Genomic DNA, 15383 nt, shown 5'->3' on the forward strand with positions numbered 1-15383 from the left:
AATTTTCATGATAATAGGATAGAGGAAGTCTATATAGAAATTTTATATTCATACAAAATTATACATTAGGACTTTTATCATTAAAACTAAGAATATTGTAGAACTCTACTTCATTATAATAGTCAATTAATTACTCATCAATGCTAAAAATTATTTCCCATAATAATACTCTGGAGAACCTTGTCCCTGACCTTGTCCTTGACCCTGTTGTTGGGGAGGTTGCTGTTGCTGAAGATGTTGGGGAGGCGGATAAGGAACACCTTGTGGAGGTAGATGTTGAACCATAGGGTACCCAGGATGATAAAGTGGTCCAGTGACTGGGATATGCTGTACATAAGTACCAGGTGGCGGTGGAGGGATATGCTGAGGAACTGGGATGGGTAATGATGATGGTGCTGAGACTGCAGTAGTTCCTGGTCGTGGAGTAGTATTGAACCCCATTGTTGGGAAGCCATGGACATGTTGCTGCTGTGGTTGTTGAGGTGGCTGTTGGGGATTCATAACTCCTCTGTTTGTAAAATTAAACGCCGTTTCATGAAAGTGTTCAACTGATGGTAATTTTGTGAATGTTGAAGAAGAATCTGACATTGGTAATGAATTTGATGATGATGAGGGTTGTGCAGATGATGAATATAAAGGATGAGTATAGGGTGAATATGAATTTTCTTGAATCTTTGGAAGTTTTCTATGTGGTAATTTTGATATCGAAGTTGATGAAGCTGATTTAGTCAACGATGGAGACGAAGATGAAGTGCTTTGCCCTTGGTGTGATTGATATGATTGATCAGTATAATCATCATTTTGATCTTCAGTACCATCTTCAAATTTCCTAACTGATGGAGTTGACCTTTTTCTTTGCCTTATTCTAGCACCATGTTTATAAAGGAAGCTTGTTAATGAAGTTGAAGGGAAAGAACCTGGGAATTTTTTTGGTGTATAAACAGTAAATTCATCAGATAAAAGTTCACTTCTCCAATATATTTTACCTTGAAATACTTCGAATAAATCAAATTTCAAATTAAATGTACCAATTTTTCTAACAGATAAATCCGAAAATACAAATGTTATAGCATAATTGCTTGCCTTGGGTTTTTCAGTTGGTAATGATTTTTTCAAATAAGAATTTGAAGGAGATGAAGTTCTTAATGAAATTGGCATTCCAGAACAAACTTTTGTACCAATCAGTAAATCATCAACTGATTTTTCAGATTTATTGTTGAATAACATTTTCTCATTTGTACCTTTAACAGTTTGTAATCTTGCAGTGACGAAAAAAGTTGAATAATGTGACCAAGATGGAATTTTACATTGTCTCATTTCTTTAATAATTTTCAACTCATCAATTCTTTCTGATGATCTTGGGTCATTTTCATTAAACAGATGATTTAAATAGTCATCGTCTAAAAAACTTGAATCATCTTTAAATTTGAAATCATCAACTCTCAATTGTAAAACCGGTGGTGGATGGATTGGACGATGTTCAGAAAATGGTGGGAAAACTCGACTTGGAGGTCTTGGAGACACTTTAGCATGAGTTGGTTGTTGTAGTATCTTCAAAGAGAACTTTGGGTTCTTAGGCCTCACTATTTGTCGTCTTTTGGAGCTGGACGAAGTTTTCAGTATTGTTTTCGGCTCGATTGATACTTTTTCTTCAGTTGGCGGACCAGACAGAAGGAAATCAATACTTGACTTTTGAGTTGAACCAATAGGCATTATGACGGTCTGTAGTGATAGCTGTTGGTGTGTATAGTCTGCGTATGATGGTGGTGGTATTGGTGGTAGTGGGGGCTTCTTAGTTGAATCTTATTAATTAAGGGTGATTTAAGTTTTGTTGTTGATAAAGTTGATATTTTTGCTTGTGACGACCAAAGATCAAAAAAAAGTTCCAATAAACTCTTTGAAATGTCTGAGTCCTGGCTAAATGAAACTGAGATTGGGTAATGAGCCTTTCTGGAAGCTAAGCGACGATGTGATTGGAAAGTGACGGAGTGTGTTGTTGTTGTTGTTCAGGGAATTGTGGGAATAATCCTGCTTATACACCCTGAGCTAGTCGTAAATGAACCGAATCTGGGAACTCTTCTTTCTAGATATTGTGCAGGAGTTTAACACTATGGGATTGAGCACTGACAACCAAGAAACGTCCACTTCTGTGGGTACAATTGAAGTGTTTTTATAGGAAGAGGCAGTTTCAATTGTTGTCGAATCTCACCAAAAATTTGATCGACAATCTCTTATTTTCACGCAAGGTACAGTTTTGAGCTACAGCCTTGACTACATCATACAAATTCGAAAGAACTTGGGTATACACTATATATATTCTATTCAATGCTCTTTCATCTACAAAGAATGAGCTATTCTTCACATGTCATGACCTGAAATGATGGTGTCTCAAGTGCAATCTAAAGCAAGCTTAAAAAATTACATCAAAAGCGAAAATAATGTGTTCTAGAAACGCATTTCCCCTTGTACCAGTTCCACTTTACAGACGTACCAGCCTTCCACTTCAAGAATTTCATGGTTCAATTCAATCTTTTACTCCTTGTGCAGATATTCGAAGCTCAATCTAAAACCTGAAATATTGTTAAAAAATATTACATGTACTGTGCTCCCCAGAGATGAACCATTAGACATCACCAGAATAACGCCTTTTAGATCCTAGAAGGTTATAGGTTCATTAGTTGAATTGCAGCTCTGTATCTCGCAAAATCTACAGAATTAAGGCTACAAAGACGTTATGTTACTCAAATGGCAACTTCATTAAGTCTCTTGAGCCTTCGCGAAGCTATTCCGTACTCAAATAAATGTCTAGTATTTTCAACTTCTTATCCGAATTATGATCATATCATGTATTTTAAAAATTAATCACGTGACCAAAATTTAATATATACTAGCATTTCAACGGATTTTGGTCCTCAGAACTCGTCCTTGTTAGCTCAGTTGGTAGAGCGTTCGGCTTTTACAGTCAAACTAGGGAAAAACCATTTCTTAGCGGAAGTTAACCGAAATGTCGGGGGTTCGAGCCCCCCTCAGAACTCGTCCTTGTTAGCTCAGTTGGTAGAGCGTTCGGCTTTTACAGTCAAACTAGGGAAAAACCATTTCTTAGCGGAAGTTAACCGAAATGTCGGGGGTTCGAGCCCCCCATGAGGAGTTCTATTTTTTGCCGGAGTTTTGCGCCCGCAACCGGGTAAATATGAGATAAAATTTCGCGATAATCTTCGCAAAAGAAAGCGGAACTCGTAGCCCATATATCTCAACTACATGATGTTTTTATATCTTTTATCAATGATGAACTGCAATTGGCAATCTGCAATATTGATTCTACTAATAAGATTGAGCCTAATTTAAGGATAAATTAGATCTATTAACTATGACAATAAATCGTCGTCAAGAACTGCTAGCTTTTTATCAAGATGTTGATCAAAATTCTATTGATTCACTAAGAAATCAATGCTATCAGCTTGGTTTATCAACTGTTGGAGGAAGAATTGAGCTTACCAAGCGCCTAATTAATTACAATTTAGGCGCTGATATGTTAAGAGATGATAAAATTATCAACCGTGAAAGCTTGAAAAGTGATTTTGTGACTAGAGAAGAGTTTGAATCGTTGCAAAAATCTGTTCATGATCAAGCTAGAACTATCGAAACAATATTGGATACTTATTACAAGGTGTGCTCATCGAACAGAGACAATTTATCCTCAGCAAGTACAGCAAACAGAAGCTCTGTTACTAAGTCATATGAAGAAAACGGAGAAAGTGTAACCAAAGAATTATTAGTGTCACTTTTAATCATAGGGGGATGCTTTGTACTTTGCCTGTGTCTTTTCCTCTTTTTGAGTGTTTGCCTGGTTGAAATCTCTTGCATAATGGGTCCACCACTGATGAAGTGCTTACACGAGTGGTTGAAACGGTATGCTGAGTGGTTACTCAATGTAGTATTTGGATCAAGTTTTGTGATACCAAGAGCTTAGTTAGACAATATGTAGTTTCTAAAGAGATAAATTGAAAATAAATGACTTTTAATAATGATTATAATGTGGCAAGATAAAGATGCACTTAACAATAATTATATATAAGAACGTTCCACCAATAATATGGATATCAATATTATTAATTACTTTGATATTTACCATATAGCCGGCTATATAAATATATCCTCTCCTTTGACGAGCTTTCCTGACCTAGTGAAAACGTCAACTCTCAATTTGTCACCTCTTTGAACTCTCCATAAAGATTTGTGTGCAATTCCTAAGAACTTTGCATTCACATAAATGATCCAGTAAAGCACTTCAGTATCATCTTTCCATGTTGCAAGTATACTCCTAGAATCCAAAGTGATCTTCCTAGAAAGTTTGGTGACAGCATCTATATTTCCGTTTGCCGTTTTGATACCTTCAACCAATAAATCCCCGATAAGCAATTCATATACAGCATTTGGGTCACTATTTTGAGGAACAATAATCCAAGATTCCGTAAAGTCACCAGATGTGCCAATTGAAGAGCTTAATTCATCTACATTATCAACCCATCGTATCTGAAGCCCCTCCAATACGAAATGTTCCCTTATTTGTAACCTTGGAAGTGCAAATGATGTTTCAATATACTTCCAATTTTTGTTAGAAAATGCCAATGGCAACTTAAAAGTCCCATCTCTAACCCTAGTAACACTCCTATATCTTCGTTCAATGTAAAACTTGATTTCTAGCTGGAAAGTTGAATTGAGCGGAATTTCTGACAAGTACTTGAAGCTCACTGAAACGTTTAGATTATTAGAGTGTATATCATTTTTGAATGAGAATAACTGGAGAATGTTGGATTTCCCATCATTCAAAATAGAATTTCTTTGTGTTACTTTCAAACTTGAACCACCATTAAATGATTCCTTATAGTAAATATCAATCCGTTTTTCATTATCAATGATTGGTGTAGGAAGTTGCAGGTTACCATTCACCCAGTTGTTTTTGAAAACAGTGTGTGCAAAAACTCTGTACTTTGTTCCTTCACCAACACTAAAATTCGTATAAAACTTAACATTCTGATCCTTCACATAGACTGGCGTGGTGTAATGGGAAACATAAGTTGCAACACTACCTCCTGTCTCATCGCTTGTTTGATCACCAATCCAAAATTTTCGATCTTTGATCAAAAATTGGTCCTCTTCAAAATTCTCGTAAGTCCATGCTGGTGCAAACAATGCCACGTTTGTTGAGTATCTTTTCAAATAATTTATAGCTAGACCACTTTCAAACCCTCCATTACCTATTTTTGAGCCTCTCCCCCAAATATCAACACCAACAAACAATTTCTGCTTAACACCTTGCAGACCAATATTCAAAATATTTCTTTTCAAATCTTCTTCATTCCACCAATAATTTGTGAAGAACAGATCTGAGGTGGAAAAATGATCATAATTCCATTCATTGACTGCATTTTGATAGAAAACTCTATTCTTTTGTGTAATCAATGAATCATACCATATTAGCTTTGAACCAGGGACTTTTAAGTGAAGTGTTGATCTCAAAGCTTCGTCAAATAACAAAAGGTCTTGAGCTTTTGCCACGGAGCTGAAGTGAGACTCCATGTTAACCAACCAACCATCAAATCCATAATGCCGTACCAATTCACAAAGAATTTCCAAATATTTGAAGTCTCCATTCTCATTCTTTTCCAACAATTTATCAGATTCAGAGACATCTGTACCCTCAAAAATTAAAGTACCAAGCACTGGTATTCCTTGTCTATGCAATGAATTTATCCAAGACACTGGTGGTACTGCAATTTTGTAATGAGAAAAATAGATGAATAAATCAACCAAAGAAGGAAACTGGATGAAATAATGTTGACCAGATGAATGAGGAAAATAACCTAATGGATTTTCATCTTCACCTTCTTGATAATTGCCTTTGAAATCATGACACACTAGAACTTTTATCTCATCATTGTTGTCTCTAAAACGATTATAGTGTGATAATGATTCCCTTGGAATCCTCAAGTCGTCTAATGGGCTCTTGTTTTTAGTATTGTACCATTTTTCCACTTCATCCAAGCTGCTAAACCTTTGGCTGGAAATCGAGTCTTCTTCAAACTTTATGGCAGCAGGTTCATGTTCCATTCTTTGTGGGCGGCGTTGTGTTGGGGTCTTTTCTGTATTGTTGTCAGGGGATGTGAATTTGTTTTGAGATGAGCAAATTGATCTAGCAATGAGGCAGGAAAAAGTTGGGTTGGAGTTGATATCTGAAAACACTTTTAAAAAAACTTGATGATCAAACACGCGCTCAAATGACCAGCATTTGAATTGACTGGTGTTTAATCGTTTAAGAAAAGAATGCTTTTGTTTTTGGATTTTGACACTTTTTGTAAGTCAACAGACCCGATTCAAATTGGCAGATTGTTCTACAGGTCAATACAATTATGAATGTGCTTGAGATTAAACCAAAGAAAAAGGTCACAAATACTCATTCTTATGTACGTAATTATAATTCTTTTTTATGTTTTTCTTTATTTTGATACTTCAATTAACATTAGATGAAGACATCAAGTTTTCAATCTTGTTTCTCTTTTCTCCTAATTTACAGATTTAATATGCTGATTTGAATATTTCTTCTAATCATTAAAAAGCTTCAGAAAAACCTTCAACAATATGTTTTTGGAAACCACCTTCTTTAGCAGCAATTTCGTAGTAACTGTAGATGGTGGTGACAGCTAACAAGATTGAAGTACCTGAACCTAAAGTTCCTAATAAATCACAAGCAACGGAAAGAGCACCAATTGAAGCACCACCGAAAGCGGCAGCAGTTGGGATGATTCTTTTCAATTCTTTGTAGACTGAAGTTTCACGACGACCGGCAATAACTAAACCTTGATCTTTGAATTGTTTAGCAACATCTCTTGGAGCAGTACCAGAAATTTCGATCCAAGTTTTGGAGAACAGGGCACAAACTGATAAGACAAATGAGACATAGATGACAGTCTTGATTGGGTCTAATAAAGCTTCAGTTAATGAAAGTGGTGGTTGAATGTAATAAGCAAGACCGTTGGAAGCAAATAATTGAGCTGAACCTGGTCTAGCATCCCAAACACCAAATAAACGAACAACTGGGTTCAATGGGAATCTTTGGAATAGCATTTGTGAAATGATGAAAAAGTTTGAGGTAAGTGCGGATTGTAACATGATTGGGGTGTTTGAAGTATAGAACAACTTGATTGGGTACAAACCGTTTTGACCTCTTTGTCTTGTTGATCTAACTGGGATTTCATAACGGAAACCTTGTAAGTAAACAACAAGGAAGAAGACAATAAAAGTAGCCAATAATTGGAAAATGTTTGGCAAGTTTTGTCTGTAAAATGCTTCGACAAGAGCTCTTCTTTTGTCTTTTCTGACACTTAATAAATGGAAAAGAGCAACAACAGCACCTTCAAATTCATCACCACGACCATTGTTAACAGTGGTTGGAGCAAAAGCTTTCCAGAAAATTTGTTCACAAATGTTTGTAGCCATGAACAAGGAAATACCTGAGCCTAAACCGTAACCTTTTTGTAACAATTCATCTAGTAAGATAACAATGATACCGGCAAAGACTAATTGCAAGATCAACAATAAACAAACACCAACACCTAAATCAGATGGTCTACCATAAATACCAGTTAAGACATAAACGGTGGCTTGACCAATTGATAATAAGATTGCAAATAATTTTTGAGCGGTTTGGAAAGTTTCACGATCAGTTTTACTTTCTAAATTGACATCTAAAAGTTGTGTACCTTGTAATAATTGGAACACCATACCTGATGAGACAATTGGTGAAATACCCAATTCCATCAAGGTACCTCTATTTGAAGCAAGCATCATTCTTAACCAGAATAAAGGATCTGAGGATTCTGATGAAACAATACCATATAATGGGATTTCACTCATGACTAAAAAGATCAATAAGGTGACACCAGTCCACATTAATTTTTGATTGAAAGGCACTTTTCTTTCAGGAGCAATAACCTCTGGCAAATAGCCAGTAAGAGGCTTTACAAGATCTAGGACACGGACTGCAAATATTTGTTAGTCTATTAGTTCAATCAGAAAATCGATTCAATTAATGTTGTTGATATTTGAAATTTCACCATCAACGAAATCAACAGAAACACGTCATTGTTCAGTGCAAAAAAAATAACATACAACTACTCATTTCTTCAAGACCGATCTGATAGTATACTCTCTAGATTTTTCTCTTCGCAGGGATAATAATCTAGTTTCGATTGAAATCTTCGTGTTGATCAACCAAAATTTGTTAAAACGTTACTTAACACATAGTCGATTTCTTTCAAGAGGCCAACGCGACATGAAAGTCGGTACGCGACACAAAAGTGGTTGACGATCTACCGGGTAATATTAAGTCACGTGGATGTCACGTTTTTCTACTATGAATTGAATAGAAGAATTAACAAATAGATGTAATTAATGTAATGCAAATGATCTATGATAATGAGAGACCTCTTTTGGTCCAAATTCCTTTCCATGCAATGAGTAATAGTACTGCACTGAAGGCAAATGCTAAGGAATTGATCCAGAAAACAAGACTGACACAGTTACCTGTTGTACTCTCAGTGAAAACACCACATGCTGAATCATAAACCAGACCAAATATCATACCGAAGGTAGTTGATCCTATAGCTGGTGCAATCATAAATGATCCCCATGCGGAACCGAAAATTTCTGGTCCCCAAATCGAGAAGATAACTGTAGGGTATAATGTAAATAATCCACCATATGAAAACCCTGATAATGCACTAATGATATAATATTGATCTTTAACAAAAGTGGATGTTGCAATGAATATTTGGGTAAAGAATCCGAGTACTATTATAGATAATAACAACCAACTTCTTGAAATTTGATAATTTGTAACTAGAAAATCTGATAATGCACCTAATGATAATCTAGATAATGTTGAAAAAACAGCATGGATTGCAACTTGATCAGAAATTAAAGAGTTTGGAGTTATGGCTTTAACCAAGGAGCCCATATTTGTAATATACACCTCTGAAGGGCCAATACTTAACAAAAGAGAGAATAACAAAACATATGTAGAAATATCTTTTATGAATTTCAAAAATTTAGACTTATGATTTGGGACTAAATCGTCATTATTCTCATGCTCTTGGTTTGGATCAGTCAGCAATGGTGTATTCTCACCATCTTCATGCTTCCTCAGTAACACATCTCTTTCAATAGAGACAACACTTGCGCTGACCCAATTAAATAATCCTAGGAACAAATAAAGAAAACTGAAAAACTTGAAACATCTGTATAGATCCAAATCACCATTTTTCTGTAAACATGACAATTTCAAAACTCGTGACCCGATCAAAGAGGATAAACCATAGCATGTCACAGGTGCACTGATAGTCAAACCTTTACTCTTTGGGTAAATCTTTGCGCAAGTTAGTAGAGCTGTGAAATATAGAGCAGAGGTTGCACAACCAATCAGTCCAAAACTTATTGCAAGATACCAAAAACTCCAATCTTTTTGGACAACAGTAGCAGCCAGCGTATAACCTGGAGAGAAAAACAAAACACTAATGACTGATAAAAGCACTGGACCATGACAATCTGCTAAATATCCCAATACTGGTAATGGTAAATACATCCCAATTGAAGTGAAACTACCAATAATATTAATCTGGAACTGTGTGTAATGTAATTGGTGTTGTAAGACAGGAGTGAATAGGGCAAATAGCAGGACTGAGCCAGCACATAGACACGAAATCAATGATATTGAACATGCTAATCTTTTCAATGACTTTGTGGAGAAATGGGTTTGTAGTAGAGAACGAATATGCTTTGTGAGGGCTGTTTCTATGGAAGAGAGAGCCATGATTGTATAGTATGCACCAAGGAATAGCTACTGATGAGTGTAGCCAGGGTAGTTTATAGGAAGTCTAGCAGGGAGGAAATGTTGTTGTGAGGTGAAAAGTGTCAAGGATGGATCGCTTATGACTGTTTTCATCAGACTCATCGCATCAGTGCACTTGACGCGCCAACGCAAAAGAAAAAAAGAGCTTCGCGAATGCGTTTTGTATATTTCGATCTACAAAGTAATAATTCAAAAAGGTCATGACAAGGGTTCATTTCAGCTATTTATATATAAAGTTTGTTGTTCATCATCAATCTATAATTGTTAAGTTCTAAATTTTACCAGTGGCTTTTAAAAATCTATCGATTTCAACCTTACTACCCAACCAAATACCTGATCTGTCATGGATAGCTTTTGGTTTCAATTCCAAAATACGGTCACCATTATCAGTAACAGCTTTACCACCAGCTTGTTCAAACAAGAAAGCCATTGGGAAACATTCATACAAGATTCTTAATTTACCAGCCTTTGATTTGGCGTCAGCTGGATATGCGAATAAACCACCATATAGTAAAGTTCTATGAACATCAGCAACCATTGACCCAATATATCTTGCACTGTATGGTTTACCATTGAATTGAGGTTTTTTCAAATCTGCAATGAATTGTTGAACTTCTGGTGTCCAGTAAGTTGTATTACCTTCATTGACAGAGAAAATGTGTTTTTCATCACTGATTGTCAAATTTGGATGTGTCAAAATGAATTCACCTAATGAAGCATCTAAAGTGAAACCATTAACACCTTGACCGGTAGTCAACATCAAATGAGCAGATGCACCATACATAGTGTAACCAGCTGCAACCATTTCAGTACCTGGTCTCAAGACATCTTTTATAGAACCTTTTGATCCCGGGAGTAATTTATAAATACCAAAAATTGTACCAACAGAAACACCAGCATCTATATTTGAAGAACCATCAATTGGATCACAAACGACAGCGTAATTACCTGGACCATCAAAAACAATTAAATCTTCTTGTTCCTCGGAAACTAAAACTTTCACGTTACCACTAGCTTTCATGGCATTTATAAAGATTTCATCACCAATGACATCTAATTTCTTTTGAGCATCACCAGTAGAGTTTGAAGCACCAGCTAAACCCATAAGGTTAACCAATTCAGCTTTACGGATGTTATTAGCAATGAATTTGAATGCAAATTGTAAAGAGTTTAACAATAGAGTTAATTCACCAGTAGCTTGAGCAGCCACTTTTTGTTGTGAAGTCAAGATAAATCTTGATAGAGTGATCAAATCAGTATCAACGTGGTGTTCGTCAGAGGCTTTGTGGGACATTATGAATATTCAATTGGGTAAAGTAAGTATGGAAACAATACAAGAAAGGGAAACAAGTATGTTTTTTGGGAATCCTTGATGTTTATATACTACTCACGCTGGAAATCGGGAACTGTAGTCTGTGGGGTGCCTGGTTGAGTTTCTTGATCAAAACAAAGCAAAAAGCCTTAATTTCAGCTAGCAAAACCAGGTTGAAATCATGGTCCATAGCCTTTCCAGTGAGCAATGGATCAACACTATTACTTCATTTACTCGATATCACAAACTACAACGTCCCACACCAAAAGCTTTTCCACTTCAGCAACTGTTTGTTTTGTTGCTGGCTTGAGCTGGCAGCTCACTCTAGCAATTGCCGTCCCGGTGGTTTGAGGGTGGGCCATCCCGACGTGCTATACAGTCATTTCCCCAGATAACAGCACAATTGTACATGAATATAGGCTATTTCAGAGGCTATCGAGGAAAACATGGATACGTAAGGTTTAGCAAAGAGTGAAACAAGCTTACAAGCTCTTTGATTGATCCGCTCTTGATCCATTCAGAGATGCTTTGGTTACAGCTACACCAGTAATTGAACAGTCTGAGCAGTTTCTGGTGAACCAGAAGGCCCGGAGTTAGAGCATTGTTCACTTTCAAACAAGAATCAAAAAGTATAGCTGGCTAAAGGAAATCATTGGTTGAAAGTGAGGCCATTTGTTCAAATGATAGACAGCTTGGATAAACGAAGCTCCGTATAAGTTTGTTAAATAGTTAAATATTCGAATAATTGAGTGAGGCAGCAATCTTCTATGCTGCCGGTTTATGTTTCTAGGCTAGTTAATTGCTAAACAGAGAGGGCTCTGTTCAGTTTAAAAGGAGTGGGATTTTGGTTCCGGGAAGAGCTTCTCATGGAGGCCTCTGCCTAGGGCGTCGTTCCAGGCGGAAGCAACTCGCCAACTCGCCTGCTTGTGGCCCTTTCCCAATCCCAGCCCACACATGCCCTTGAAATTTTTTTTCAACAACTGAGGTTTTTCGCGAATTCTAGATTTTGTAAATAATTTGATTCCTCAGCGTGTAATCATCTCGAAGGTTTGTCAAGTTTTAGTTTGTTTTGTGCAATATTATCATTAACTCCAATCCTACCTATTCAAGTTTTCACAAACCACGAAGCTCAGCATTTTGAAATCCAACCTAGATCAAAAAAAACTGCATCATTTCCACAATGGCATCAAGCGCTAAATCCAATAATCATGAAACAAAGCCTGAATCAAAGCAATCATCATCAAACAATAACAATGCTCAACAGAAACAAAAACCTTTAACTCCAGCTTCAAGCCTTCCTACCAAACCTTCATTCGCAAAGAAAACTTCAGGATGGGCTGCAATTGCTGCTTCAAAAAGTCAAGATCCTTCAGCCGCCTCTCAACCTTCATCGGCATCACAAACTGGCTCTACAACACCAAATCCAGTAAGAAAGCTAAAAACTCAACATAGTTCAAACCACACAAATACGAATCAAAATCAACGATCAAATAAAAAATCGACTTCTCCAAAACCTACAAGTACCCAAGTTAATTCTACAAATATAGCGCCAATCGTTAAAAGTCATAAACCATTGAATCAATTCAACAGTGAAGGTGTATTGAAATTATTAACTGAAAGAACTGAAGAATTGATTGCAAATTATCCAATCCAAGCATATAAACCAAGTGGATCTGAATGGTCAAAGCTGGGGAATAAATCTAATCGAAAGAATGAAAAAGATGTTGTTCTGGCTGAGTTGGCTAAATTTCTTAAATGAGGAGATAGAATTTTTCATAGAGTACTTAAAATTGAAAAGAACATGTACGCTATTTCAATACCATGGAGTATTTGTAGAGAATTGATTAAAAGCTTTCATTAATCATGACCCATTTGTTAAGAGTTCGTTTATCCTTCAAAAGCCGGAAAAACTGATCCAAAAGTGTGCGCTTTTCAAAACGGTTATTTAGTGTACACAGTTTGAGGTGCATGATTGTTTTACAACATTATTACCGGCTAGATAGAAGCTATGGGTCAATAGAAAGACTGACAGCATTCAAACACTAGTGGGCTAATAGAATTAGATATGGAGCGTTTGAGAGTAGACTTGATAGGTTAATTGTAATGTCTCAAAATCTCACCAACATTTGCGCAAAACTAGCATTCGCGAAAATCTCAACGCGTGGTGTATAGACGCGTTAAAAGTACCACATACTTAGTTCACTTTCAATTCCCTGTACTATAAGCCAATTCATCAGAATGTCACTTCAAAAACCCAATGACACAAATTTTGTTCGAGCAGTGAGAGCTAACCTTGTTGGACGTGATAGCTTCCTAGTTGTTGCTAGAACTAACAGAATTGAGATCAGTTTAATTAAACCAGATGGCTCATTAAAATTTGAAAGAAATATTGAGATTGACAAAAAGGTCACTGATATAGAACATATGAAAACTGTTCGTGGTGCTTTCAGAGATTGGTTGGTAATTGCAATTGAAAAAAATGGTGGTACAACACTTCGTTTGTTAGGGTTTAGAAATATTAAAGATGATTTTGTTGCACAGGAATTAGCATTGAGATTCAAAGGTAAACATTACACTGCAATCCCCAACTCATTAAGAGAAGAAGCAAGACAACGCTTCATTTCAGTCTATACTGAGGAAGGTGATTTGTTATATTTCCCTCAAGTAGGTGGGAAGGACCTCATGAAAACTTTGCAAAAGTTTTAAATCCTGAAAACAAGTCAAAGTTCAAGTTTTTCAAACAGCCAGAGATATACCCTTCAAGAGCTTTCATTCTCAAAGACCAAGAAGAAATCGTATCATGGGATATGGTTAATTGTCTTGACGAAGATGGTGAATTTGCTTTTTCATTTATTACAAGGGATCGTAGTGGTGAAAAGTATGAGTTTTCCAACCCACTTTATAAAATCAAATCATATCAAACTCAACTAAGAGCTGCCTGGGGTGGTTCTTTCCCTAAACCTGTTGCACCTATTGAGCTGAACTTAGACTTTATTGGATCTATATTGTTTTGTCAAACAGGCCTCTATTACCATTTCTCGCCATATGGGTTTGATATTAAACTAAAAGAGGATGCCAAAATCCAAGACGGCTCAAATCTTTCATTTGTGACTAATGGTTGTGAAGGATGCTTAGCATATTTGGAAACTCCAGGTAAAAACTGGGATGTGGTTGCAGTTGCTCAGGTTGGTAAAAGTGAGGATTCTATTATCATTGAATCAAATGGGGATGCTCACTTGATGACTTTCAAAACTTGTGCAGGTGGTGAATATGAGACGTTTATCACACAATGGACATATAAGAAGTTGGAAGGCTCTTTTCCTGATATTGTTCAACTCGTTAAGCTCAAGGACAATGTGTTTTATGCCATTTCAAATTCAATTAAATCATATGTATTCACAGTGGTTGAAAATGAAGTCAAAATTATTCAAGAATTACACTCTGAGAGAAGAACGTACAAGAGAAAACCTGTTGACTTGATTTTGCCGGAAAGAAAATTGTATAAACATGATGATGAGATTTGGGCCATTTCTCGTAATGAAACCAACTCATATAAGATGAAATCCATGAAGGTGAACAAAACTGCAAAGATGAAAAATGTTCCTACTGATGTGGATATATTAGATATCAAAACCATTGACGGGGAAACATTGGTGTTGACAAAAGAAGGTCTGATGAAAAATGATGAAATAATCAAACCACTTTCAATCAATCATGGTGTTATCCTTGATAAATATGATTTGGTAACAATATCTGGTCTGAAGCTCTCAATAAAAGATGATGTTATTGATTTGAAGTCTGAGCCATCCACTCTACAAGCCGTGGAAACCAAGGATGACAAAGTTCATGCTATAGTTGGTAATTGGGATGGAACTGTTGATATTTATGTTGACAAAGAACTACACAGCTACAAATTATCTTCGTCCATCTGTTCCAGTGCAATTGTTACAATAGGTGATAATGTGGTTTCTCTTGTTGGTTCAGATGACGGTGAAGTTAAGGTGATAAATCAAAAGTTGAATAGAGTAGAACAGATTCTGATTGGAAAGGGAGCCCTTGACTTCTCAAATGTTTTTATCAAGAAAATAATAGTATATAACAAACTGAATGTTGTTGAAATAACATTTGATGCCAATGGTGAAATTAAAGAGAAAAATTACCTAA

At 36.2% G+C, this 15383-nt stretch overlaps 7 protein-coding genes and 2 non-coding genes across 9 annotated transcripts; 4 read left to right on the forward strand and 5 right to left on the reverse strand.

The window, feature by feature from the left end:
- Nucleotides 1-95: 95 nt before the first annotated feature.
- WICANDRAFT_91786 (uncharacterized protein) lies at nucleotides 96-2157 on the reverse strand. The gene is made up of 2 exons (XM_019186323.1): nucleotides 261-2157; nucleotides 96-228 (listed from the first exon to the last, which is right to left on the reverse strand). Exons 1-2 carry the CDS (start codon nucleotides 1711-1713, stop codon nucleotides 131-133), a joined length of 1551 nt encoding a protein of 516 aa, XP_019039050.1. The 5' UTR covers nucleotides 1714-2157; the 3' UTR covers nucleotides 96-130.
- A 765-nt stretch (nucleotides 2158-2922) lies between these two features.
- On the forward strand, nucleotides 2923-3032 carry WICANDRAFT_t56. Its single transcript has one exon. It is a non-coding gene; the product is annotated as a tRNA-Lys (tRNA).
- Nucleotides 3033-3036: 4 nt separating this feature from the next.
- Nucleotides 3037-3148, forward strand: WICANDRAFT_t57. Its single transcript has one exon. It is a non-coding gene; the product is annotated as a tRNA-Lys (tRNA).
- Nucleotides 3149-3367: 219 nt separating this feature from the next.
- WICANDRAFT_78476 (uncharacterized protein) lies at nucleotides 3368-3970 on the forward strand (the record flags this gene model as incomplete). Its single annotated transcript, XM_019184728.1, has 1 exon — nucleotides 3368-3970. One exon carries the CDS (start codon nucleotides 3368-3370, stop codon nucleotides 3968-3970), a length of 603 nt encoding a protein of 200 aa, XP_019039051.1.
- A 170-nt stretch (nucleotides 3971-4140) lies between these two features.
- On the reverse strand, nucleotides 4141-6111 carry WICANDRAFT_78477 (endo-beta-N-acetylglucosaminidase; the record flags this gene model as incomplete). Its single annotated transcript, XM_019184729.1, has 1 exon — nucleotides 4141-6111. One exon carries the CDS (start codon nucleotides 6109-6111, stop codon nucleotides 4141-4143), a length of 1971 nt encoding a protein of 656 aa, XP_019039052.1.
- Nucleotides 6112-6609: 498 nt separating this feature from the next.
- SEC61 (translocon subunit SEC61) lies at nucleotides 6610-8179 on the reverse strand (the record flags this gene model as incomplete). The annotated part of the gene is made up of 2 exons (XM_019184730.1): nucleotides 6610-8039; nucleotides 8170-8179. 2 exons carry the CDS (start codon nucleotides 8177-8179, stop codon nucleotides 6610-6612), a joined length of 1440 nt encoding a protein of 479 aa, XP_019039053.1.
- Nucleotides 8180-8411: 232 nt separating this feature from the next.
- MCH1 (Mch1p) lies at nucleotides 8412-9868 on the reverse strand (the record flags this gene model as incomplete). The annotated part of the gene is made up of 2 exons (XM_019185612.1): nucleotides 8412-8531; nucleotides 8567-9868. The coding sequence occupies 2 exons, from the start codon at nucleotides 9866-9868 to the stop codon at nucleotides 8412-8414; spliced, it is 1422 nt and encodes a 473-aa protein (XP_019039054.1).
- A 310-nt stretch (nucleotides 9869-10178) lies between these two features.
- Nucleotides 10179-11201, reverse strand: FBP1 (fructose 1,6-bisphosphate 1-phosphatase; the record flags this gene model as incomplete). The annotated part of the gene is made up of 1 exon (XM_019184731.1): nucleotides 10179-11201. The coding sequence occupies one exon, from the start codon at nucleotides 11199-11201 to the stop codon at nucleotides 10179-10181; it is 1023 nt and encodes a 340-aa protein (XP_019039055.1).
- Nucleotides 11202-12399: 1198 nt separating this feature from the next.
- Nucleotides 12400-12978, forward strand: WICANDRAFT_78481 (uncharacterized protein; the record flags this gene model as incomplete). The annotated part of the gene is made up of 1 exon (XM_019184732.1): nucleotides 12400-12978. One exon carries the CDS (start codon nucleotides 12400-12402, stop codon nucleotides 12976-12978), a length of 579 nt encoding a protein of 192 aa, XP_019039056.1.
- Nucleotides 12979-15383: the final 2405 nt, after the last annotated feature.

Source organism: Wickerhamomyces anomalus, assembly GCF_001661255.1.
Source record: "Wickerhamomyces anomalus NRRL Y-366-8 unplaced genomic scaffold WICANscaffold_3, whole genome shotgun sequence".
Classification (NCBI taxonomy): Eukaryota; Fungi; Ascomycota; class Saccharomycetes; order Phaffomycetales; family Wickerhamomycetaceae; genus Hansenula; species Hansenula anomala.

Coding starts and splice junctions, on each gene's coding strand:
- WICANDRAFT_91786 (XM_019186323.1), bottom strand. CDS start 1,713: ATGCCTATTGGTTCAACTCAAAAGTCAAGTATTGATTTCCTTCTGTCT. Junction 229..260: donor TCAACATCTACCTCCACAAG/GTGTTCCTTATC, acceptor CAACATCTTCAG/CAACAGCAACCTCCCCAACA.